This window comes from Schistocerca nitens, chromosome 3, assembly GCF_023898315.1.
Source record: "Schistocerca nitens isolate TAMUIC-IGC-003100 chromosome 3, iqSchNite1.1, whole genome shotgun sequence".
NCBI lineage: Eukaryota > Metazoa > Arthropoda > Insecta > Orthoptera > Acrididae > Schistocerca > Schistocerca nitens.
Genome location: NC_064616.1, coordinates 290,580,483 through 290,605,447, shown reverse-complemented (window position 1 = coordinate 290,605,447; position 24,965 = coordinate 290,580,483). Strand labels below are relative to the sequence as shown.

The following is a 24,965-nucleotide window of genomic DNA, read 5'->3' as shown; positions in this document are numbered from 1 at the left end:
TAGGTAAATATCAAAAAATTGAACAAAAAGTAATCAGAAAAATTTACCACATTCCAATTTTCTAAATTGATGAAGATTTTTTCAGATCAACAAATGCATTTTTAGAAAAGCTTCTGCTTTTGCACCAACAATAATAACTTATGGAATTAATAATATTGCTAAAATTTTGGGGACATAAGAAATTTTAATCAAGTGAAAGCAAAAATAATCACCAAATTAAAGAATATTTTAGTTCAAAGAAGAACAAAGTTAACATGAAATTTTGTGTTAATTTTAAAATACAAGAAGAATCATGAGACTTTAATTTTAAAACATCTAATAAAGTTTTTATTAAGAACAACCGATTTAGAGGATTATTATCAAAAATCAACAAATAAACTATTAATTGAAATGACAGGTATGCAAAGGAAACAATCTGGTTAGTTTTTACTTTATACAGATAATTGATAGTTAAATGTTAATAGACACAATCCAAATTTAGTTTCTTGTTATATTGTTGTACCGAAAATAATTGAAGATAAAAGAGCTGTAGTGAACATAAAAAAAGAACGATCAAAATTGTTTTCATTATTTAGTAAAATTATCATTATTGCCTGAAGAACGTGATGTAGAAAGAGTTAGTAAATATAACGTTAATGGAATAGAATTAGATGAAAATTTTTGAAAAAGAGAAAATTAAATTTCTTGTTCAGCTAACAGATATTCCAAACACTGAACAGAAATCAAATATTTCACTTAATGTTTATGCATAGAAAACAGTGAAGAAGAAGAAGAGGATTGTATATCCTCTTAACCACACACAAGACAAGCAAGTTAATCTTCTTTTAATTCAAAATAAAAATATTACTGTTGGATCAAAAATCTTTCTAGAACAGTTACTACACAAACAACCAAGCACAATGGAAGAATTTATCTTTGCGATAGATGTCTAAGATATTTTCATTCACAAGAAAAATTAGACATTCATGAAAACGATTGTAAAGAAAAGAAAGCATTACAGTTGAATTTAGAAATTATAATATTTCATTACAAGTCCTTTATGCAGTTTTTGAATAATTATAAAATATTTTCAAACTTGTGTACCAAATCCTGAAAATATTATATTAATAAATTTCAAAAACATTTACCAATGTCTTTAAGTTATTATTTTAAATTATTCAATAGTGATTATAAACATCCTCTTATTTATACAGGTAATGATACACCACAAAAACTCATTGAAATATTAAAAGAAGAATCAAGAGAAATTGCTAGAGTATATAGTCAAATATGCCACTTAAATTGAGTAAAGAAGATGTAATCAGTTATAAAAATCCAGAAACTCCTTAAATTTGTGAAAAAGAAATTGAATTTGGAGAAAAGAAGCCAATAGATCATTACTCTTTAATGGGAAAATATTTAGGAGCTGCACATCAATATTGCAATCTTAATTATAAGAATCCTTCCTGTTTATATTTCGAATTAAACAAATTTCGATTTTCATCTGTTTTTTTAAGAATTAGCAGTTGTTAAAAAAGATATTGAGTCAATTCCAAATAATGAACAAAAATGTATTTCTTTTAGTAAACAAATTGAAGATGGATTAACTTCAAGATTTGAAGATACATTTAAATTTATGAAATCAAGTACTGATAAATGATCTTCCGGTCTTACGGAACAACAATTCAGATAAACAGCAAAATATTTTGAAGGTGAACAATTAGAATGAATATTTAAAAAAAAAGGTTTACTGACATGAAGATATGGACACTGTAGAAAAATTACAAAAAACTAAATCACCTAAAAAGAATGTTTTTATTCAAGACTTGATAAATATAATATTTCTAATCAAGATTATGAAAGACTCAGTTTTAGATAATTCTATATTAAAAATCTAAACCGATATACAAACTTATATTATAAATCTAATGTTTTAATTTTAGCAGATATTTTTGAATTTTTTAGAGATACATATATTAAATCTTATATACGTAACCCATCATGGTCCTATACAGTTCTTAGATTATCTTGGGAATCTATGTTAAAATTGACAAAAATTGAATTAGACTTTTTTCATGATTAAGGTATGATTACGTTTATTGAAAAAGTAATTCAAGGTGGAATTTCCCAAAGTATTAAAAGACATGCATAATCAAATACCAAATACATGAAAAATTTATACTAACATAACAATCAATTTATATTGCAAATTTAGATGCAAATTATATATTTGGTTGAACAATGTCTCAATTTTTACCATTTCAAAAATTCGAGTGGACAGATCCAAAATATTTTAATGCTGAAAAAATACTTAAAACACAAGATAATTATATTTTCAAAGTTGATTTAGAATATTCAAGAAGAAAACATGATTTACATTATGATTTACTTTTAGTACAAATAGGAGGAAATAAATTATAAAAACAATAAATAATAAACAAAATATGTTTTACATAATAGACATCTTAAGCGATATTTAAATCTTGGATTTAAATTAAAGAAAACTCATAGAGTCTTGTCTTTTGAACAATCAGAGTAGTTGAAGAAATATATCGATTTTATTATAGAAATAAGAACCAAGACAGCTAAAGATTTTGCAAAAGATATGTACAATTTAATGGGCAATTCTGTGTTTAGTAAGACAATGACAAATACTAGAAATTGAAGATATATTAAAAAATAACAGATCCAGGAAAATCTACATATTATATTTCAAAACCAAAATACGAAAATACTACAATATTCTGAAAAAATTTAAAAGAATTACACAGCTCCAGAGCAAAAAGTTTTTTCTTACGAGAATTAAACAGTTGTAAAGCATATATAAATGATTTCTTATCAGATTTAAACAGTTGAACAGTTGGAAAAATGACTTTTAAAAGATGTAAGCAATTGCATAGAAGAGTAAGTAAAAAAGTAAAAATTTTATAAGTATGTTATATTTTTTCTTGGTATGCTAATATTTGATGTATTGGGAAATAAAATTGGCAAACAAATTTTTCACAAAAAATTCAACTTTTAGATAATCACTTCCTTTATCTTTTTTACATTTTAAAGCTAATTACACATCTTTGGAATGATCACTGTTATCAATATATTTAGAAGAATTTTTAATTTCCTTTGCTCATTTTTCACATATAAAACTTATAATATACCAGATACAAAGAAGTACTCTTGTAGCTAGCAATCTTTACAACCTTATTTTGGGGGAAATTATGTCTAGTTGTTGTAATTTCTTTATGAATTTTTTTTCTCTTCATTGCACAGTGAACAAATCGTTTTAATTTCGCTTTCCATTTCTAAGGAAAAAAATTTATTGAATTTTAAAAATGAAAATAGTTAAATAGTTTTATCTATGAATGGAGTTGCACATGGATCTAAAAAATAACTAACTCATTGACAATTGTAAAAATGTTTTAATAATATTGATGAAAACAATAATCATTACTATATAGCAAAAGATGTTGCAGAGTTATTAGAAATAAGGACACTGATCCACTATTAGAAAAAGTAATGAGAAAGATGAGTCTATGATGAAACTTCCTGGCAGATTAAAACTGTGTGCCTGACCGAGATTCGAACTCGGGACCTTTGCCTTTCGCGGGCAAGTGCTCTACCATCTGAGCTAGCGAAGCACGACTCACGCCTGGTCCTCACAGCTTTACTTCTGCCAGTATCTCGTCTCCTACCTTCCAAACTTTACATAACCTCTCCTGCGAACCTTGCAGAACTAGCACTCCTGAAAGAAAGGATATTGCGGAGACAAGGCTTAGCCACAGCCTGGAGGATGTTTCCAGAATGAGAGTTTCACTCTGCAGTGGAGTGTGCGCTGATATGAAACTTCCTGGCAGATTAAAACTGTGTGCCCGACTGAGACTCGAACTCGGGACCTTTGCCTTTCACAGGCAAGTGCTCTACCATCTGAGCTACCGAAGCACGACTCACGCCCGGTCCTCACAGCTTTACTTCTGCCAGTATCTCGTCTCCTACCTTCCAAACTTTACAGAAGCTTGAAGGTGATTTAATTGTTGTTTTTACTTGGAGTTCGAGAAAAGATTAAGCTTATTCTATTCTTCATTGGACTACTGATAATTATAATTCTACACTCTAGAAAGAAGTTAAAATTGTTGTTAAAATTACGGAAATTCGTGTTTGCGCTGTAAAATACGAACCAAAATATTCACTTGTATTTGAACAAGAAAAACTGGAAAATCAAAAAGTTACAGTTTCTTTCCTTGAACTGCAAGCAATTAAATTTGCTGGTTTACATGGAAAAAGAATTTTAAACTAGATGTTACTAGTTATTATAATTCTACAGAATATGACATGCCTTAGTATATTCTTGTTGCTTTCCAAACTAACCAGAAAAATCAATTACTTGATTCTTATTTATTCGACCATGTTCAATTACAAAATTACTATATTAAAAATAGGAGAAATGAAGATTTCCACCAAATGACTTCTTAAAGGCTGATGATTCTCTTAGAGATTTAAAAAAATAACACTATTAAATAATTATCTAAATATAAGTTCTTTCAGTTTTATTCAAAATCATCAGATTTATGTGATTGATGTGACTGGAAGAATGAATGTTTTAAATACTTAAAAAATATCTGCATTCTTTAATGGGAATATTCCAAATAATACTATTGCTTCTCTTATGACTCCCAACATAGTATACTTACTGAAGATTTTTGATTAAGTAAAGGAATGAAAATTTAGAAAGAAATTAAAGAGCTCTTAACCTCTTGTTTTCGTTCCCATTTGAATTATTTTCATAAAACTGAAGAAGATCGAATCTGTGATCCTTTTGTTCTTCAAAAATTAAAATTTTCTCCAAATGTATGGAAAACATTTTAATTTTATTCCTTAAATTTTTCTTATATACATAAAAATGTCCAAGAACTGTAACACTGAAAACTTATTAAGTGAACTTAACAACTATAGTAATGGCTCATTAGAATTTTTCGCTAAATTATAAGAAGTTACAAAACAAAGTCTTGTGTAATTTCAAATGCTGAACTTTTACCTACTAAATTTGGAGATAAAATTTTACTACCCATAGATAACATTATAAAATTACTCTTCCAGATTGTTATACTAAAATTTTTAAAGATGATAAACCTGTAAATTTACATATTGTGTATCGCAGTAAAAAAGTAAATAAAGTTCATCCAACTCATGTTTTGTAATTTGAATAAATTTACCATTTTCGTATTTTCTTTTAATTAAGATTTGCATTGCTATAATTTTCTAAGGGTTTTAAATAACTCAGCCTTTTTCACCATTTTTTCCATAGTAATTGTGTAGAATTTAACTTTAGGATATAGGGAAATACAATTTTTTGGTTGGGGGAAAGTGAGAAACTGGGTTCTAGGTTGGCATCCTACAAATTTAACTCGGAAATGCTCTTTACACCAAAACACTCATAGACCTAATACTATTGCGTGTAGTTTGAACGTGATTTGTGGGATTTATGTTCATTTATGTTTGTATATTTCATATACTGTGGGTAAGATAATTTATTTCTCTCTTCCCTGTGTTAAGAAATGAAGGAAGGAAGGTTAGAGTTTAACGTCATGTCTGTAGTGTGGTTATTAGAGATGGAGCAGAAGCTCAGATTATGGAAGGATTGGGAAGGAAATTGGCCAGTTCCTTTCCAGGGGAATGATCCTGGCGTTTTCCTGGACTGATTCAGGGAAATCATGGGAAACCTAAATCTGGATGGTTGGAAGGCTGGATGGCGATTTGAACCATATTCCTCCCTTATGCAAGTGTAAGCACTGCATCACCTAACTCAGTATCTGTGGTAAAACTTTTAGAATTTAATTATACTACAGTCATACAAATTGTGTGTTTTAGTGTGGCAATAAATTTTGATCTGAATATGTCCCATTTTATTATCACACACTAATTTAAAATAAATGTATCGTTATACTGTAGTGAGGAACTCATCTCCTCTATTATACATAATCATGTGTGTCTCATCAGAGGAAAAATAATTTTGTGTCACTGTGTATTAGAAATCAGAAATCATATGATGCTGGTACTTTACTGCGACTCTCGTGCAGAGCCTATCATTTACTTGTATGTACTCTCTCTCAATTTCTTTCCCTACTCAGATGCATCACACTATAGGCAGTTAAAGCCCTTAACAGTTGTAACATAGAACGTGTAATGACCACTCGATTAGACATTTCCTGCCTAAAGATATGACAAAATATCCTGTGCAGTACTTAACGTCTTTAGTCTCCAACATTTGGTTTATAGCACACTAGTGTCTTCACGGACGCTAGACATTTGTTATCTGATGCTAATTTAATAAACCGTTGTTTAATAAGCCTTGTTATTAATCAACAAAGAGTAGGGTAACAAAACCTTGTTTGTTTGCCTTCCACTTTTAAACATCAATCTACATTTATTATAAAACTGCAGCAGAATCTAACGTCTGTGTGACAAAAGAGGCATGGAAAAAGATTGACGACAGACTGATTGTTATATGACTGGATGGTGAATTATAACAATTAGTAATATTATTAAGGGGTAACGCAGAAGGTGAGACGTGAATTATTTTCGATGAATCAAGAACAGTCCATTCGCAGAAGTTAATATTTTGCGAAAAGTAAGGATGTAAAATCTTTACAGCATTGGACACCAGTGAAGTACGAGGTTCTAATCCCAGAAAGGATGAGGCACGCTACTAGATGAAATACATTTCAAATAAGTGGAAATTCAAGGGGAATGCATCAGCTCTAAGTTTTTACATAGTAGTATAAGTCACTCTGAAGAACCTATTTTGTAGCTGACTTGACGACTGTCAACAAAATGTCACCATCTGGTCAACCAGAATTTTATAGGCCCTAGGGAGAAGTTTTCTTTCTGGAAGATCGTGGAAAGAAGAGTAGCTGACATCTGGAAGATCACTTTTGTTAGCAAATAACAGGTTCCAGCTCTGGACATCTACTAGGAATTCTGTTCTATTCGACATTTATATTACAGATTTCTGAAACTTCAGACTGATATTCTTTCAATGGTCAGCAGCCATTAGTTCGATACTGGAGATGGGTTATCGTCTCCATCTACGGAGTCTGATAATCGCTTGCTAGCGGAAACCCTGTAGCCTGGCCTGGCCCTAAGTGACGTGGAAACCGAGATAGAATTCGTAACTTAGACGAAGTTATCGCAAAACGACTAACACGTCGCCTCAACCAACGTATTCCCTTCGTCATGTCCCAACACTGTAGATATAAACTGATTCTTCCTGAATGTTCTTCAAAACATCCACCCTATATTCTTCAACAAATAACACTGCCGGTTCATTCCGTACATCAGCAGAATGGTTATTGTATATAAGGGGGGCGTTAAGTCAGTAAAGCAAACACATTTTTTCTCCGCTACGGTTGGAAAAATGCAGAATTTGTTATGGGACATCGTGGAATATCCGCACTTCAGCCCCTATAGTTTCATGAAGTTCTGATTGATGGTGGCGCTATGCATAGCCTTCAAAATGGGGTACGTAAGGGAGCTGCGTTCCCAGCAGAGGGCTGTCACTGAGTTTCTTCTGGCGGAAAACCAGAGCATCGCAGATGTTCATAGGCGCTTGCAGAAAGTCTACGAGGTCCTGGCGATGAACAAATGCACGGTGAGCAGTTGTTGGGTGAAGCGTCTGTCATCATTGTAGCACGGTCGCGCAAACCTGCCCCACGCCCGCGTGCCGGCCGGCCACACACCGCTGTAACACCTACAATGTAGGAACATGATGACACTCTTATTCGAGGTTATCGACGCATCACAATGAAACACCCCTCTTCACAAATGGACGCCTCTGTTGGTAAGCTTGAAACAAGTTTGAGCACCGGAGAGGAACTCACAGAACTTAATGAATAGTTCTTCCTCATCTACCCCAAAGCCAGGATCTCGCACCTACCGACTTCCATCTGTTTGGCCCAGTGAAAGATGCACTTCAGGGGAAGCAGCACGTGGATGATGGGAGGGTAACTGAAGAAGTAAGACGCTGGCTCCAGCGTCGACCAGCAGGATGGTACCATGTCGGCACGCAGGTCCTCCCAGTAAGGAGGCCTTCATATTTAATGGAGGTTACATCGAAGAATAGGGTTTTTAGCCAAAAGAGTGAAAATAATAAGCTGTATAGGAATCCTGAATAAAACCAACCAGCTTTCAGAAGAAAATGTATTGCACTACTGCCTGAAAGCCCCTCGTACTTTTAACACTATCAAAACAGTAGGACCAACATAAAGAATTTGGTATTAAGATGTAGAAAGATCAGAGGAACCTGATCGCAGACTAGTATTAAATACTTTAGCCGAGTATTAAATACTTTAGCGGCTCAGCACGGCAAAAAGTCAGTAATGTATTAAGCTGGTGATGTACCTAAATTATAGTTGCACAGATCACTGTTAATAACAAGAGAAGCTCACCTCACAAAATCTGGATAGAGCTTGAAGGACAGCAGCGGCTCGGGGAGCTGCCGTAGGTAAATCTTCAGCACATCTGCGATCACATTTGGATGAATATCTGAGAGGTCAACAAGGTCCCCACCTATTTCAAAAGCGTTGCACAGCTTGTCCAATTTTGTCTTCACTCCAGACACCCTGTATATGCCCTGTGGCACACAGAGAAATGAACTTCTCGATCGATGTTGTACGTTAGGTGGCTGTGAGAGAGGGTGTAAATTGTATGCAGTAGACTTACCTTTGACTGCCGACCACGGGCGTCTATTTCATCGATACACTTACAGATAATAAACGGAATGAGGTGTGCCGTTTCTGACAAGTAGTTATTCAAGTCTGTTCCGAACACTGGTACTTTGCGAGGCAGACGGCGATGACCACACGTGATAGAAAGCCCGACAACGCACTTCTTGTGACACACCATTCCACACTGGAACACAGAAGCCACATGTACGCGTTACTTCTTTTTATCTATTGAGTTATTTAAAATGCAAGGTTAAGGCCATCAGGTTCTCTCTTAAATCTGATCGGGCATTTTACGTAGCTTACATTTTCTTCAAAGCACGTTATAAGTTACATCTAATATGGACTACAATATTTGTAAATTACTATAGTTGAGACAAAAACGCAGTTTACAGTCTTTCGTGAGAAATTCACAAAGGCGAATTACAGGCAGGCGGTATTAAACTGTGGTACTGGTAGCAGTGGACATAAGAGAAGGGGATATAAAGAGGAACGCGATAAAACCCAACTACCAAAAAGAAGGGAAATGAAAGAGGCTTGACTGACATAAATGAATACGGGTACATTTCCATTACTGTTTGAAAGAGGGATATCGGGCCATATACGCTAAGTTTTGACAAACGTTATGTGGTTGACAGAAAGAAGTGCTTCATCTTCTTAAGAGCAGTAGGTCAGTGAACTGTGCACAACGTATAGGGTAGCTTATTCAAGAGACGTTGAGTTTGCGAATTCTTTGTTTTATGGTTGGAGACATCTATGATACTAAATAAGTGAGAGCTTGTGTTGCTGTTATGATGAGATGACACGTACTTCGTATTACATCTCTGATGCAAGGTACTGGTGTACATGCGCGCCGGCGAGCAAGGAACTACACATAACATAATATTGCCCCGTAAACTGTCTGGTCGTAACCAACCTAACTGAATGTATGAAGCACTGAAATGCTCATATGAACGGATTTTGCTAATGCACACACACAAGCATTCATGATTAATTCCAACCGTCTCCACACTTCTCACTACTTACGGCATGTTGGATTACATATAAATAATGGAGGTTTGGTGGAACGAGTGACTGCACAAATTCACGTTTCGCATCCAACTGAGATTTGTTACGAAGCATATTGAAGGTATAGAGTAAAGTGGAAGTCTTCCTGCATGTAGCGACAGTATTTCCTAACTGGTTGGGATGCTCATCCAAACTTACATCCAAGTTCTTCACTGTTTTATGATATGGTATTGGAATACCATTGAGAAGAGCAGGTGGTAACTCTCACGGTGTGCAGAACTTACTATTTTTGATGGGATACTAACATTAAGTGGGACTTTTCCTCATTTAGTTTTAGTGTCAAGATTTGGGTCCACCTTACCGCTAAATACCATCATTCATCATTCATCTGACCCCGCCGGGATTGAACCCGGGAACCCGGGCGTGGGAAGCGAGAAGTTTTGAGCTTGTTTAGCTTGATACTGAAATGTCATTACACAGTCTCAGTTCTACCATTTATGTTGTCGTATATTCTTCTCACTCAGAGTGTGCGAATATCTTAGTTTAACCTGTCGACTGAAAAAAATTGTCGGCCAAAACTACTATCCTGTAGCTAACTGGGCAGCTGCATCTTGCGAAATTTCGAATGTTGCATCGACCTGTATCTGTACTAAAAGATTAACGAAAACTGGCTATATCTTTGAAATTATAAATGTTGGCCTATATAGTTAGTCAGATTGTTATTAACTTCCAGAATGTTCATAACGACGTCCAAGCGTTTCATACAAAGAACCTCAACAATGTCTATAATGAATACTAAGTAGGGCTCAGCTGTACAACAATGATATGCTACTTAGTAATTAGTGTGCGGAATGACATACAATTTCTCACGGTTTGTAAATAAAACTAGCTCGCCTGAAGAGAGTAACCATTCACTAATCGAAATGACTCTGTCCACTGGTACATAGACGTTGCCACGCGGAGGGTTGGGTTGTTTGGGGGAAGAGACCAAACAGCGAGGTCATCGGTCTCATCGGATTAGGGAAGGATGGAGAAGGAAATCGGCCGTGCCCTTTCAAAGAAACCATCCCAGCATTTGCCTTGAGCGATTTAGGGAAATCACGGAAAACCTAAATCAGGATGGCCGGACGCGGGATTGAACCGTCGTCCTCCCGAATGCGAGTCCAGTGTGCTACCACTGCGCCACCTCGCTCGGTGCCACACGGAAATGTCTTTACTGATGTGGAATAATATTTTCATGCCCACGGGATTAAGGATGCAACGCAATTATTAGACTCGCAAAAGAAACGAGACCGAGGGCACATCTCCGAACCGTTCACGACTGTATATGCTATTGTCGCGTTACCAACTTATATCCCAAATGCGACAATGGGCTCCGTGGCCCAGATTCATACACAATTACATGTAAACGGCCTAACACGCCAATATCGCAGAAAACTTCTAGGTAGCAAGACGCCACATCTTTTATATGCTCTACTGAGTGAATGGCACTGACTGCATGACTGTCACTGGCTCCTTGACTGTCCCATATATTGGGCGTTCTAGCATTTGTATGCCATCGTCGGCCATCAGACAGGGCCCTCGTATGGAGAAACTCGTTATTCTCCGCACATTCTGAAAGGATATCACAGACGTACTGTTTAGGCTGCATTTGCTGGGCATTGAATAAACAGAGCTTGGATGGCGTGTACAGGTACAGCTGCCCATGCAGCTTCAACACGATACCACAGTTTATCTACAGTAGTGACTGGCGTATAGTGACGAGCCAGTTGCTCGGCCACCATTGGCCCGACGTTTTCAGTTGATGAGAGATCTGGAGAATGTGCTGCCCAGGGCAGCAGTCGAACATTTTCTGTATCCAGAAAGGCCGTACAGGACCTGCAACATGCGGTCGTGCAATATCCTGCTGAAATGTAGGCTTTCGCAGGGATCGAATGAAGGGAAGAGCCACGGGTCGTAACACATCTGAAATGTAGCATCCACTGTTCAAAGTGCCGTCCATGCGAACAAGAGGTGACCGAGATGTGTAACCAATGGCACCCCATACCATCACGCCGGGTGATACGCCAGTATGGCGATGACGAATACACGCTTCCAATGTGCGTTCACCGCGATGTCGCCAAACACAGATGCGACCATCATGATGCTGTAAGCAGAACCTGGATTCATCCGAAAACATGACGTTTTGTCATTCGTGCACCGAGGTTCGTCGTTCAGTACACCATCGCAGGCACACCTGTCTGTGATGCAGCGTCAAGGGTAACCGTAGCCATGGTCTCCGAGCTGATAGTCCATGCTGCTGCAATCGGCGTTGACCTGTTCGTGCAGATGGTTGTTGTCTTGCAAACGTCCCCATCTGTTGACTCAGGGATCGAGACGTGGCTGCATGACCCGTTACAGCCATGCAGATAAGATGCCTGTCATCTCGACTGTTGGTGATACGAGGCCGTTGGGGTCCAGCACGGCGTTTCGCATTACCCTCCTGAACCCACCGATTCCATATTCTGTTAACAGTCATTGGATCTCGACCAACGCGAGCAGAAATGTCGTGATATCGATAAACCGCAATCGCGATAGGCTACAATCCGTCCTTTATCAAAGTCGGAAACGTGATGGTACGCATTTCTCCTCCTCACGCGGGGAATCACAACAACGTTTCACCAGGCAACGCCTGTCAACTGCTGTTTGTGTATGAGAAATCGGTTGTAAACTTTCGTCATGTCAGCACGTTGTAGGTGTTGCCACCGGCGCCAAACTTGTGCGAATGCTCTGAAAAGATAATCATTTGCATATCACAGCATCTTCTTCCCGTCGGTTAAATTTCGCGTCTGTAGCACGTCATTTTCGTGGTGTAGCAATTTTTGTGGCCAGTAGTGTAATTCTACATGGTTCGAAATATTCTACTTCATAACTGATATACCGCTCCCAGCGCTGTTTCCACTTCCGGAAGCAGTCTTCACACGCCTCTTCTTGGATCGCGCGAATTTTTTTTTAACTCTTCTATTGTTGCAGAGCTTCGTCCTTTCAGCGGGGTTTTCAGCTTTGGAAATAAAGAATAGTCCGCAGGGACCAGACCTGGAGAGTACGGATGACGACTCAGCACAGTGATTTCGGTTTTTGTGCAATTGTCACACACCAACAGGGATGAATGTGCAGGTGCCTTATCGTGATGCAAGAGCCCTGATTTGTCTCGCCATATTTCAGGCCGTTTCCTTCGCACATTTTCTCACAGGCGTCGCAACACGTCTCGATATTACCATCGAGTAACTGTTTGTCCCTGTGGCACGAATTAATGATGAACTTATCCTTCAAAGCCAAAGAAAACTATCAGTATGACATTGACGTTTGACATGAACTAACGAGTTTTTTTTTTGTCTTAGAAAACCTTTCTTGACCCATTGTGAAGATCGAACCTTGGTACCAACATCATAACGGTAGACCCAAGTCTCATTACCAGTTATGATTTTCTTAAGAAACATCTCCTTCTCCTTTGCGCGATGTAAAAGCTTTTTCAGATTGCGAGGCGAAGGTCTTTGTCGTCTTGACTCATGAGATGTGGGACGAACTTGCCGGCAACACGATGCGTTTCTAGCTGCTGTGTCAGGATTTCATGACATGATCGAACTGAAATGTTACATTCTTCTGCAACTTCTCGGACGGTCAGTCTTCGATTGGCACGCACAATTTCCTTGATGTTCCTGACATGAGCCTCATCGCTCGACGTCGAAGGGCGTCTTGAACGAGAGGCATCTTTAACTTCCGCCCAGCCATTTTTAAACCTTGTGAACTAATCGTAACACCGAGTACGAGTTAAGTGCTCATGACCGTAGGCTTCCTGCAACATTTAATGTGTCTCTGTAAAGATTTTCTTGAGTTTCAAGCAAAATTTAATGCAGACGCTTTGCTTCTCTAACTCTGCCGTCTCGAAGTTCGCTAACTGTGCGATACAACGTTCTCCTCAATACAGCACTGAACTATAACTGACAAACATAACAATGAAAGTTCCAGTAGGTATACACTAAACACAGGCGTATGCAGGGATGCCAACCTCATTTCGCTCCAACACACCATTGGCGCGAAATTACGAATGTTTCGGAATTTTTTGAACAGACCTTGTATTACTCCTTCCCATGTGTATATCATACAAAATGACCACGACGGTAAGATCACACAGTTTTGAAATTTGAGCTTACACAGAGGATAAACGATAGACGTTATTCCCACGAACCATTTACGAATTTTACAGGGCTGGAATGTTGACCTATCAAGCAAGTGAGCAGTCAATTGGTGTCGTAGTTGTTGATAAAATTGGAACTTTTGTCAAGCGGGAATCTGAATGCAGATTTTTTTCACAGATGCAGATGACACATGGATAATGTTCAATGCAACAAAATCCACAGTTATTTTTACGTTCAGTTCCATCCATGTTATCATTTTCGCAAAATTTACAACAGGCTCGTTTTTAATACTACGTGGGAAGCAAAAGCAATTTTAAGCTCAAAGTGTAAATTGTAACTCTTGAAAATGGACTGTAACACCTAAGCGTATGGGTCATAGTAGAAAACAGAAACAAGTAACTTATTTACTGGAGACATTTTAATTACATTAAATGTGCACCCTTAGAATTAACGTCACTTGTCCACTGATGGAAATACCAGACAATAAAACAAGCAAATAGTAAACTATGCAACCATGCAAAAACTATACTTGTTCCATTTATAAGGCAGCTACTAAGTAAGCTTTTGGTCGTTGTAGGTATTCAAAGTATTACATGTTAGTTCAGTGTTGAGTGGTAGTGTGATCTAAATGAATTGCACAAGATTATCATCCGTTTGAAAATCTTTGCTACGCAAGAAATAAAACAATATACATCTTATATTTTAGGTGTATGTTGACTGACACCAACCTGAACGGATTGATTAAGCTTTTTTATAAGATCTCCCGTTCGAATCCACTGTATCTTGGCAGGAATCCTATCAGTGTCAGGTACTTACATATCACATATGATACAGGAAGACGCACAAGTAAAATGGCACGAGACCTGATATTGTATGTATGTCTAATAAATTGGCCTCTGTGGTTCTTAACGATAACAGTATCTAATCTGGTATAAACTATATTAGCGTGTCATGTTATGTGGACATGAAGAAACAACATTACTGACCTCTATGCATTCCACACCCATGAAGTAGACGTACGAATCACATTCTCGGCAACGGCCAGGTGTCCTCAGAGAGCGAAAATTGTGTGTCAGAGCAGCTTTCGACTGCTTAGTGTCTGGCTCGAAGAGAGAAGAATCTACAGAAAAAATAGTGTTCTCTGAGAAAGTCGCAAGCTTCTTTAGATTAGATATCTATATTACCTTTCACTTGCCTACCATCCTTTGAACCTCATTTGCCAATGATTCCCTTGAGGAGGTACATAACGAAAGACTTATTTCCGCTATGGCATGTGTGAACTGTATTATATTTACTTATTTTAAAATTACAAATAATGAAAGGCATAAAGGTAATCACTCACCGTATACTACAGGCACTGAGTGCTCTAGTATCACATAAACAAAATTACGAACGTTGTAACGGTGACAGTCAGTGTTCTTCTTCAGAGCGAACTAACAAACCCCAACCACACACACACACACACACACACACACACACACACACACACACACAAACTGCGAAAGCATAAAAGTATGTGAACTCATGTGAATGAAAGTTATCTAATGAAGACAATGATGAAAATCCTGAAGACCTGCTCACCTTGGTACATATCTTCACTTTCGATGGAGCCCGTTGACTTGCGCTCGACCTCGATCATGCTGTGCGGCGAGTAGAAAAGCTGGAACATGAACGGGTCCTCCAGTAGCTCCTCCTCACAGTCTGCAGGGTTCTTGGCCAGCTCTGCATAGTGTGCTCCTGGCTCGTACAAGGCGCTCCGTCCACACAGCTCCTGGAACTACACACCCCATGCTACAGCAGTGTGCTCACATCAGCCGCTCTACGTATACGCCGATGTTACGGATGGAAATAAGTTTACCATTTCATTTACGTATAGGAGAGGGTGAGTAGTACCGGACACGTAAGCTTTTTAAAAATTGTACCGGGTGATCAAAAAGTCAGTACAAATTTGAAAACTTAATAAACCACGGAATAATGTAGATAGAGAGGTAAAATTGACACACATGTTTGGAATGACATGGCGTTTTATTAGAACCACCCCATATTGCTAGACGCGTGAAAGATATCTTGCTCGTGTCTTTGGTGATGATCGTGTGCTCAGCCTCCACTTTCGTCATGCTTGGCCTCCCAGGTCCCCAGACCTCAGTCAGTGCGATTACTGGCTTTGGGATTACCTGAAGTCGCAAGTGTATCATGATCGACCGACATCTCTAGGGATCCTGAAAGACAACATTCGACGCCAAAGCCTCACCATAACTCCGGACAGACGGCCGGGGTGGCCGTGTGGTTCTAGGCGCTACAGTCTGGAATCGCGAGACCGCTACGGTCGTAGGTTCGAATCCTGCCTCGGGAATGGATGTGTATGATGCCCTTAGATTAGTTAGGTTTAAGTAGTTCTAAGCTCTAGGGGACTGATGACCTCAGAAGTTAAGTCCCATAGTGCTCAGAGCCATTTGAACCATAACTCCGGACATGATTTATAGTGCTGTTCACAACATTATTCCTCGACTACAGCTATTGTTGAGGAATGATGTTGGACATATTGAGTATTTCTTGTAAAGAACATCATCTTTGCTTTGTCTTACTGTGTTATGCTATTTATTGCTATTGTGATCAGATGAAGCGCCATCTGTTGTACATTTTTTGAACTTTTGTATTTTTTTGGTTCTAATAAAACCCCATGTCATTCCAAGCATGTGTGTCAATTTGTACCTCTCTGTCTACATTATTCCGTGATTTATTCAGTTTTCAAATTTATACTGACCTTTTGATCACCCTGTAATATTTCCTGAAGATTGTATTGGAACATTCTTCACACTAAACAGCACAAGACATGTAACTCACTAGAATCATGAAAATATATTATGTAAGGACTTTCATTTGTTGATAGATTTATTTATTTTCCATACTTTGCATTTGGTCGTTTAAATTTTTGGGGTGTTATACCGGACATGAAATCATAATACGTAACAAGTCAAATTTTTATTGCAAAAAAAGGGTTTAATAGGACTGTAAATGGTTATAAACTTGAATCTGCCCATCAATTCACCTAGACCGTCAAAACCTCTTTGAATTTCTTTCTTGCTGAAACCTGCTGCTCGTTGCAAAATCGTCGGTTCAGCTGTTCTCAGCACTAAGTCTTCATATCGTTCCATAAAATCATAGTAAAGCTCGTTACATGCTTTCATTTTTGAGTTATTGGACCGATGATTTATTTTCTATCGAAGAGTGAAAATGGAAAACCTTTAGAGTTCTCTTTTTTCACAAAACTTATTTTCGTGCTGTTGTGTTCCCAACACTCTGTTATATATACCTAGACTTGATCCAGGTGCCAAACCACGACGAAATTCTTTGAAATGTGCGCTATTAGTTGGTGCATAGTCTTGGTTCCAAGCTGCCCTTTCCTCTGGAGCTCGAAAATCGGAAAGATCTGAGAAGTGATTTTTGTTGACTGCAGCTCTAATAATGAAAAGCCTAAAGCTGTATTTCTGTACTTGTATTGTCACAAATAAAATGTACTGCCTCAGTATTAATGGAACTTGGAACAAAAACTTTCTTCCTTATATTCTGTCGAAAACTGACATTTTGAGATCGTCTCTGTGCACAAAATACTGCTTTATTCTTGCAAAGAAGAAAAAAGCAACCAGTCAGATAATAATAATTCTATTTATTTGCACAATCAGCGTCGTTACATGTTTCATACCGGCAGGTTACAAGTCTGGTCACGTTTATATTACATTCGTTGCTGTTTACATCAGCAATTGCAAGCCCCAATAACTAATGTAAACAGTAAATGTAATATAAACATGAACAATCGTCTGAAGATCAACCTGGCTGTTCGAAACCGATTTAAACGGTGTTCGTGAAAATAAATTAACAGTAGCTGCTTCGTGTTGTCTTCTTTGCAAGAATCAGCTTGTGAAGTCCTCCTACTGGCGCTTAGAACCCCTCAGTTCCCTGGTATGGCCGTTACAACTTTATTAATGAAGTGTTTATATTCTAAGATTTCTCATTATTTTGTGTGGTGATGCAATAAGTAGCATTTCTGTCGTACCAGAAAGCCTCCTCAGTTTTTGGATACAGATCAGTTACGTACGATCAGAGATAAACTGGTTTCTCATTCTCCTGCCTAATGTTAGATTTGGCATCTAGAACGTTTTCCCTTTCCACTCTTCAACTGCTATGCCTATTTACACACTACATTTAAGACCTGACCTTTACTCAAAGGCATAAGCTGACTAACAAAATTTTTAACAGGATCGTACAATACTGTTTTCTATTCATGACTGAATTTTCTCAGAAAAACTTATTGTTTCATGAAACAAGATTCACGGTCACCTTTTTGTTTCCCTGTAAAGCTTTAAGTCTATTATTTAATGTACTTCTTGGTACTCAATATTTCTCAGTCGAGCCCCTCATTGTCATGTCAAGAAATCTGACTTATTCTACGGCTTCCTTTCTATTATTTTGATCGTGATTATGTCTTGATTTCTCAGTCTATGCCTGTTTAAAAAAAAAACCTGCAAAAATTTAAACTTTTCTGCGATCTGTTTTGTCTGATACAACCTTAAATTGTGTTTCGTCCTTTCGTCCGAGACGTAACGTATGGCTATTCCAATTGTTATAACTCAGGCTAGAAATTGTCACAGGCTGCAATATAGATAATATAATCAGTTGTATCCAAAGATCCAATAAAGTGTAATATTATTTGCAAGTAAAACACAACACGCGAAAGTCACATTCGTGCAACAAAAAACTGAGTAGGAACAGATAATTTGTTGCCACTCCGAAACGCCCAGTTGTTTTGATTCAGAATCACGTAAATGGCCTTGATCCTCCATAGTTCACACTGCGGTGCTGCCTCAAGTGCCGTCACTTGGACCAGTGTTTAGAAACAAGTCTTGTCCAAATCAGGCACCTTTGCGATACTATCCATACTTGCTCTGCAGGAACTAGATCTCAGCTGCCTCATCTGACAGGAACATGACATGTTCAGCCCACATCTCCGTAACACGAAAAATAAGACATGTGCAAGTTTGAACTCGTCAACAAGTCACAACATGTCTGAGAACTTGCTGGCTAACCAGATGTTCACATCTTTGTGCAGCTACCCCTCATGTTATCATGTCATGACATTACTTCCAGTTATGCCTCCTAAATTTAAAATGAGTCTTGACTCATTTCAGAGCTTGCTGGGTAAGCATACATACACATCTGAGCACACTCCCCCTGACATCACACACGTGCGGTACCCCTCTTACCCCTCCCGCTCTTTCCTCTCTTTGCGCGGCACGTATATCAGGTTCTACATCTACATCGATACTCTGCAAATCACGTTAAGTAGCCTTCACATTTCTCTATTATTCCAATCTCGTATAGCGTGTGGAAAGAACGAACACCTATATCTTCCCGTACGAGCTCTGTTTCCCTTACTTTATCGTGGTGATCGTTTCTCCCTATGTAGGTCGGTGTCAACAAAATATTTTCGCATTCGGAGGAGAAAGTTGGTGAGAAGATTCCGTCGCGACGAAAAACGCCTTTGTTTTGATGATGCCCAGACCAAATCCTGTACCATCTCAGTGACACTCGCTCCCATATTTCGCGATAATACAAAACGTGCTGCCCTCCTTTGACCTTTTTCAATGTACTCCGTCAGTCCTATATGGTAAGGATCCCACACCAGGCAGCAGTATTCTAAAAGAGGACGGAGAAGCGTAGTGTAGGCAGTCTCCTTAATAGATCTGTTACGTTTTCCATGTGTCCTGCCAATAAAACGCAGTCTTTGGTTAGCCTTCCTCACAACATTTTCTATGTGTTCCTTCCAATTTAAGTCGTTCGTAATTATAATTCCTAGGTATACAGTTGAATTTACGGCGTTTAGATTTGACTGATTTATCGTGTGACAGAAGTTTAACAAATTTCTTTTAGCACTCATGTGGATGACCTCACACTTTCCGTTATTTAGGGTCAACTGCCAATTTTCACACCATTCAGATATCTTTTCTAAATCGTTTTGAAATTTGTTTTGATGTTATGATAACTTTATTAGTCGATAAAAGGCAGCATCATCTGCAAACAACCTAAGACGGCTGCTCAGATTCTCTCCTAAATCGTATATATAGAAAAGGAACAGCAAAGGGCCTATAACACTACCTTGGGGAACTCCAGAAATCACTTCTGTTTTACTCGATGACTTTCCGTCAATTACTACGAACTGTGATCTCTCTGACAAGAAGTTACAAATCCAGTCACATAACTGAGACGATATTCCATAAGCACGCAATTTCACTACAAGCCGCTTGTGTGGTACAGTGTGAAAAGCCTTCCGGAAATCCAGGAATACGGAATCGATCTGAAATATCTTGTCAGTCGCACCCAACACTTCATGTGAATAAAGAGCTAGTTGCGTTTCACAAGAACGATGTTTTATAAACCCATGTTGACTGTGTGTCAATAGATAGTTTTCTTCGATGTAATTCATAATGTTTGAACACAATATATGTTCTAGAACCCTGCTGCATATAGACGTAAATGCTATGGGCCTGTAATGAAGTTGATTACTCCTAGTATATCTCTTGAATACTGGTGTGACCTGTGCAACTTTCTAGTCTTTGGGTACGGATCTTTCGTCGATCGAACGGTTGTATATGATTGTTAAGTATGGAGATAATGCATCAGCGTAGTCTGAAAGGATCCTAATTGGTATACAGTCTGGACCAGAAGACTTGCTTTTATTAAGTGATTTAAGTTGCTTCACTACTCCGAGGATATCTACTTCTACGTTAGTCATGTTGGCAGCTGTTCTTGATTCGAATTCTGGAATATTTACTTCGTCTTCTTTTGTGAAGGCATTTCGGAAGGTTGTGTTTAGTAACTCTGCTTGGCAGCACTGTCTTAGATAGTATCCCCATTGCTATCGCTTAGAGAAGGCACTGATTACTCTTACCGCTAACGTATTTTCTGCCAGGTTTCGAGACAACGTTTCGTTGTGGAAACTGTTATAAGCATCTCGCATTGAAGTCAGCGCTAAATTTCGAGCTTCTGTAAAAGATCGCCAATCTTGGGGATTTTGCATCTTTTTAAATTTGACATGTCTGTTTCGTTGTTTCTGCAACAGTGTTCTGATCCGTGGTGCTTTTAGATGGGGGATAGCTGAGATCCAGTAGCTGATAACCAGGTTCAGATTATGGCACACGCACTGTCAGCTTCTGGTGTTATAATAATATTTGAGATCCAATAGGTGACACCCACTGTTAGATTCTGGCACACACAGACACACACACACACACACACACACACACACACACACACACGCACACACACACACACACACACACACACACATTGTCAGCTTCTGGTGTTAATATACTGTTTCAGCTCTGAATGTCTATTTGTTTGTTTTCAACTGTCAGCTTGCCTGATTAGCACATTATTTTGTTCAAATTTTTCAATTTTCCGAGTGTAGCTAGACATGGGGAAAGGAAAGGAGATCCTTAAGCAGGAAGAAAATCAAATACTTCGATATTTAGTAGCTGTAGTGGGACTAGTTGTCGCTGAAAGTGCGGCACAAAGACTAAAGTACTATTGTCAACAGGTTCACTTTAACCTGCAAGTTCGTTCAATAGTACCTATAAGTGACACATGCGTGTTTTGATAAATAATACCGAAAATTTATTCATTTCTTTAAAGTGGGTACAATCATTGAGGTTTTGTCGTCAACAAGTGGACTTTGACATGTAAGTCAGATCACTAGTGCAATATGTGTTTTGTTATGTTACAGATATAATCTTCACGTAACCTGATTAATAATACAGACAATTTTATTTTGGTGTAAGGACAGAATTTTCGTAGCTCGAACTTTTCTCAGCATAGAACCACAGTCTAATATACACAGTCGCGACACTCTCGCTGATTTTTGTTATACACCGCGACAACAGTGCCCCAAGCGGTGGAGAAGCTACGCTGCTGAATACGGTATCTAGTAAATGTAAACAGTATCGTTTATATTCATTTTTAACATGGCTTTTACGAAAGGCAGTGTATGTAGCGCAATCAATTGCAGTAGTAATAGGACGATGACACCACATTTGTCATTCTTCAGGTTTACTAAGGACCCTGAGAGGTATGAAACATCACATTAGAGCGCTCTTTACTTACGATTTTTTTCTAAACTGTATTGAATTACTGAATTTGTTTTTCTTTTTTAGGACAAGAAATGGTTAATAAATAGTAGAGGACAGCACCTGCTCCAAAAGCATGTCCTTTATTTGCACAATAACGTGAAGTTTTGTGCGTTACATTTCGAGTCAAACCAGTTCATGAGCGCGGAAAAGAAGACATTGGTATGGAATGCAGTTCCTACGTAATTTGACGTGCCGAGTAAACCACAACTACTGACGATGAAGAGAAAATTGCCATACAAACATGAAAGTGTTACTGCAAAAACAATAAAACTGTCTCCTGACACAGAAGAAACAGCTACCATAAGTGTTACTACACGAGAGACATATATAAAATCACTAACAACGGAATATGCTTAGATTACGTGAAATTATTCGGTTGTTGGAAAAACGTGTGAAATGTAAAAACGTGCAAATCATTAAACCTCGTACAAAATTACTACGTGACAAGGAAAGTGCCCATCGTAAGAATAAACTCCAACCACAACGTCACAGAACACATGTACAAAAGGACAAGCTCATTTTAAAAAGGATTGGTTCCAAGTACTTGAAAAAAGATGCTCTCGATTTATTGATAAGCCAAATCAGTATACCATTGAATGGAAAACGTAGTGCGTAATCGAAAAGGAAACCTTCCGTCGTCGCATCTGAGTCACAAAAAGTCTGAAACCAAGTCATGGAATAAATATTTCGTAAACATCTGGTATCACCTATAATTTATTTAATCCAAAAGCAGATACTCGTAAAATTAGATATCAACAAGTAATAATCTTACTCTATCAGTAAATTGTGATAAACTGCCACAGCTGAATCCCTCTATTCAGTAGTTGGGGTAGTGTTAACAACAACGCTGTCCCTGCCATGTCTTCCAAGGCTTCATGAAAGAAGCACTGTGGAATCAATTGACGTTGTAGGAGCACTACAACCCCAGCAAATCTTGGAGAGGTGTCGCTGACAGTCCAGTGATAGCGGATCACCACTAATTCCGAATTCTTCCAGTATCATGCTCCGAAATGTAGTTCAATCGACAGAATACGAGATTACGTGGAAACAGCAGTATATGGTGCAGACAGACAGCTGAGATCAGTGAGTGCTGTTGGATATGGATCGCCGGCTAACAGCGAGTTGCACCTAATGTACTACTCTTTAAGACGTTAAAGAAACGTCAGGTTGCCAAGGATTCATGCAACACACACTGCAATGACTGTGTCCGATATTCTTGGATCCTCAGTTAAGCAATTTAATTCGACTTCGGTTGGAGCGGGGTTCAAATTACTGTAGATCATCCAGAGTTAAGTTTCGCCTGGTTTCCCTAAACCTACTTATATACTCGTAAATATAACTATATCTTAACAGCCCAGACACGAAACAACATTCACCACAAACCTTCACAGTCAGGTACACGAAACAGCTCCAGTAAAGACAGAAATTTCATACTTCCCGAAGGAAAAATGCCCAAAAGCTCTGAATAAATAAACCTTTTCTAATACTGGTGACTAAACCTATACGTGACTTCCCTGTCCATAATGTCACACGATATTTACATTCTTTATGCAATACGCCTATACTTGCATATAAGCAATACCATGACGGCGTACTGCATGTCCCATTTTTCTGTGATTCGATTACTAGTAAAGTATTCCTTCACAGAGCCCATATAAGGGAAATTATTGGGTGAAATGTCAAGACCATTATGAGGGTGGGGGTCCCATACCTCCCACCTGAGGTGCAATGATTCACATTGTCCGTTGGTTGAGTACGAACTAGCAAGCAGTGGTCTTCATCTGATCGGAACGTGGAAAAAGCAATTTGATGGGCGGACATTTAGAACGTTTCATGAAGTTTGTAGGTCCTTGGCACCGCGATTAGTTTTGTAACGGTCGATACCTTGGTGTACTATTCCACGACGTAGTATGGCCTCAAGACACCCAAACTGAAGAAAAATTCCTTTCTCAGTTCACTCCCGTTGTACGTCATTCTGATCAGTCATCGACATAAATTTGGGCACACAGACATTAAATAAGTGAATTGCTTATAAGTGACTTACCTGTGAGGGTAGGGGTGCTGCGAGGGACTGCTGAGATTCGAAGTAAGACACTGTAGCGGTTTTGAGGACTCTGTCACTTTCCACCATCAACTCTTGCCCCTGCTGTAGAATTTCATTCTTGGTCCTTTGTAGTTGCTGGTAGCATTCATTCGCTTCAGCGACGCTGGCCCTGCAGCTCGCGTTTGCCTCGTACATCTGCTCAACAGATACCAGTGCGTTAATAACATAGTAGTGTACTTCACTTCTAGGCGTTAGCCCATTAAAATACCTGTGTTTGCGACATGTGCCTACAATCTCATCGTTCAGTAGTCAAATCGGCTTACACTTTAATTCGTCAACTGCTTCCATGATATGGCTTCCAATAAGCAGTCTGCCTCTTCAGTACTTAAGAGATGGCTGATTTGAAAGGAGTTATGGGTTAGAGAGACTTGTAGGATCCAGCAGAACCGAGTTACGACGTTTGAATATCTAGACGCAGCGCTACAAAATGATATGAAGGAGAACACGCGCAAAATCAGTTATATGGAAGACCAATAAACAACTTGGATTTATTCGAAATATTAAGTAAATACATAATGCAGCTGCAGAGGAGACCAAGAAGAAGTTGAAGTCTAAGATCGTGGAACTGTAACTGGGAACAGCAAAACACTTTAAGGTCATGGCCGAGTTTTAATATGGCGCATCCTGACAGTTTCTATCAATGTACAATATACCTCCACTGCATGCCAACATCTACATTAGGCAGCGATGGCTACAACGTGTACGAAGTTATATTAGAATCCAACCATGTCTTCTGCATGCTTCACTTCTTTTTGTTAGGCAGAGCATATGCAGTATGATGCATTTTACTGGATAACGC

General features: G+C 38.3%; 1 protein-coding gene across 1 annotated transcript in view; it reads right to left on the bottom strand.

Moving 5' to 3' along the window:
* LOC126249185 (rho GTPase-activating protein 45-like) overlaps positions 1 to 24,965 on the bottom strand; it is a 607,616-nt gene that overhangs the window by 22,991 nt on the left and 559,660 nt on the right. Inside the window, exons 9-13 of the mRNA XM_049950840.1 lie at positions 24,107 to 24,301; positions 15,461 to 15,656; positions 14,866 to 14,999; positions 8,692 to 8,880; positions 8,418 to 8,602 (exon numbers count right to left, since the gene is read on the bottom strand). Coding sequence (XP_049806797.1) covers positions 8,418 to 8,602; positions 8,692 to 8,880; positions 14,866 to 14,999; positions 15,461 to 15,656; positions 24,107 to 24,301 — 899 coding nt within the window. The remainder of the gene's footprint in view (positions 1 to 8,417; positions 8,603 to 8,691; positions 8,881 to 14,865; positions 15,000 to 15,460; positions 15,657 to 24,106; positions 24,302 to 24,965) is intronic.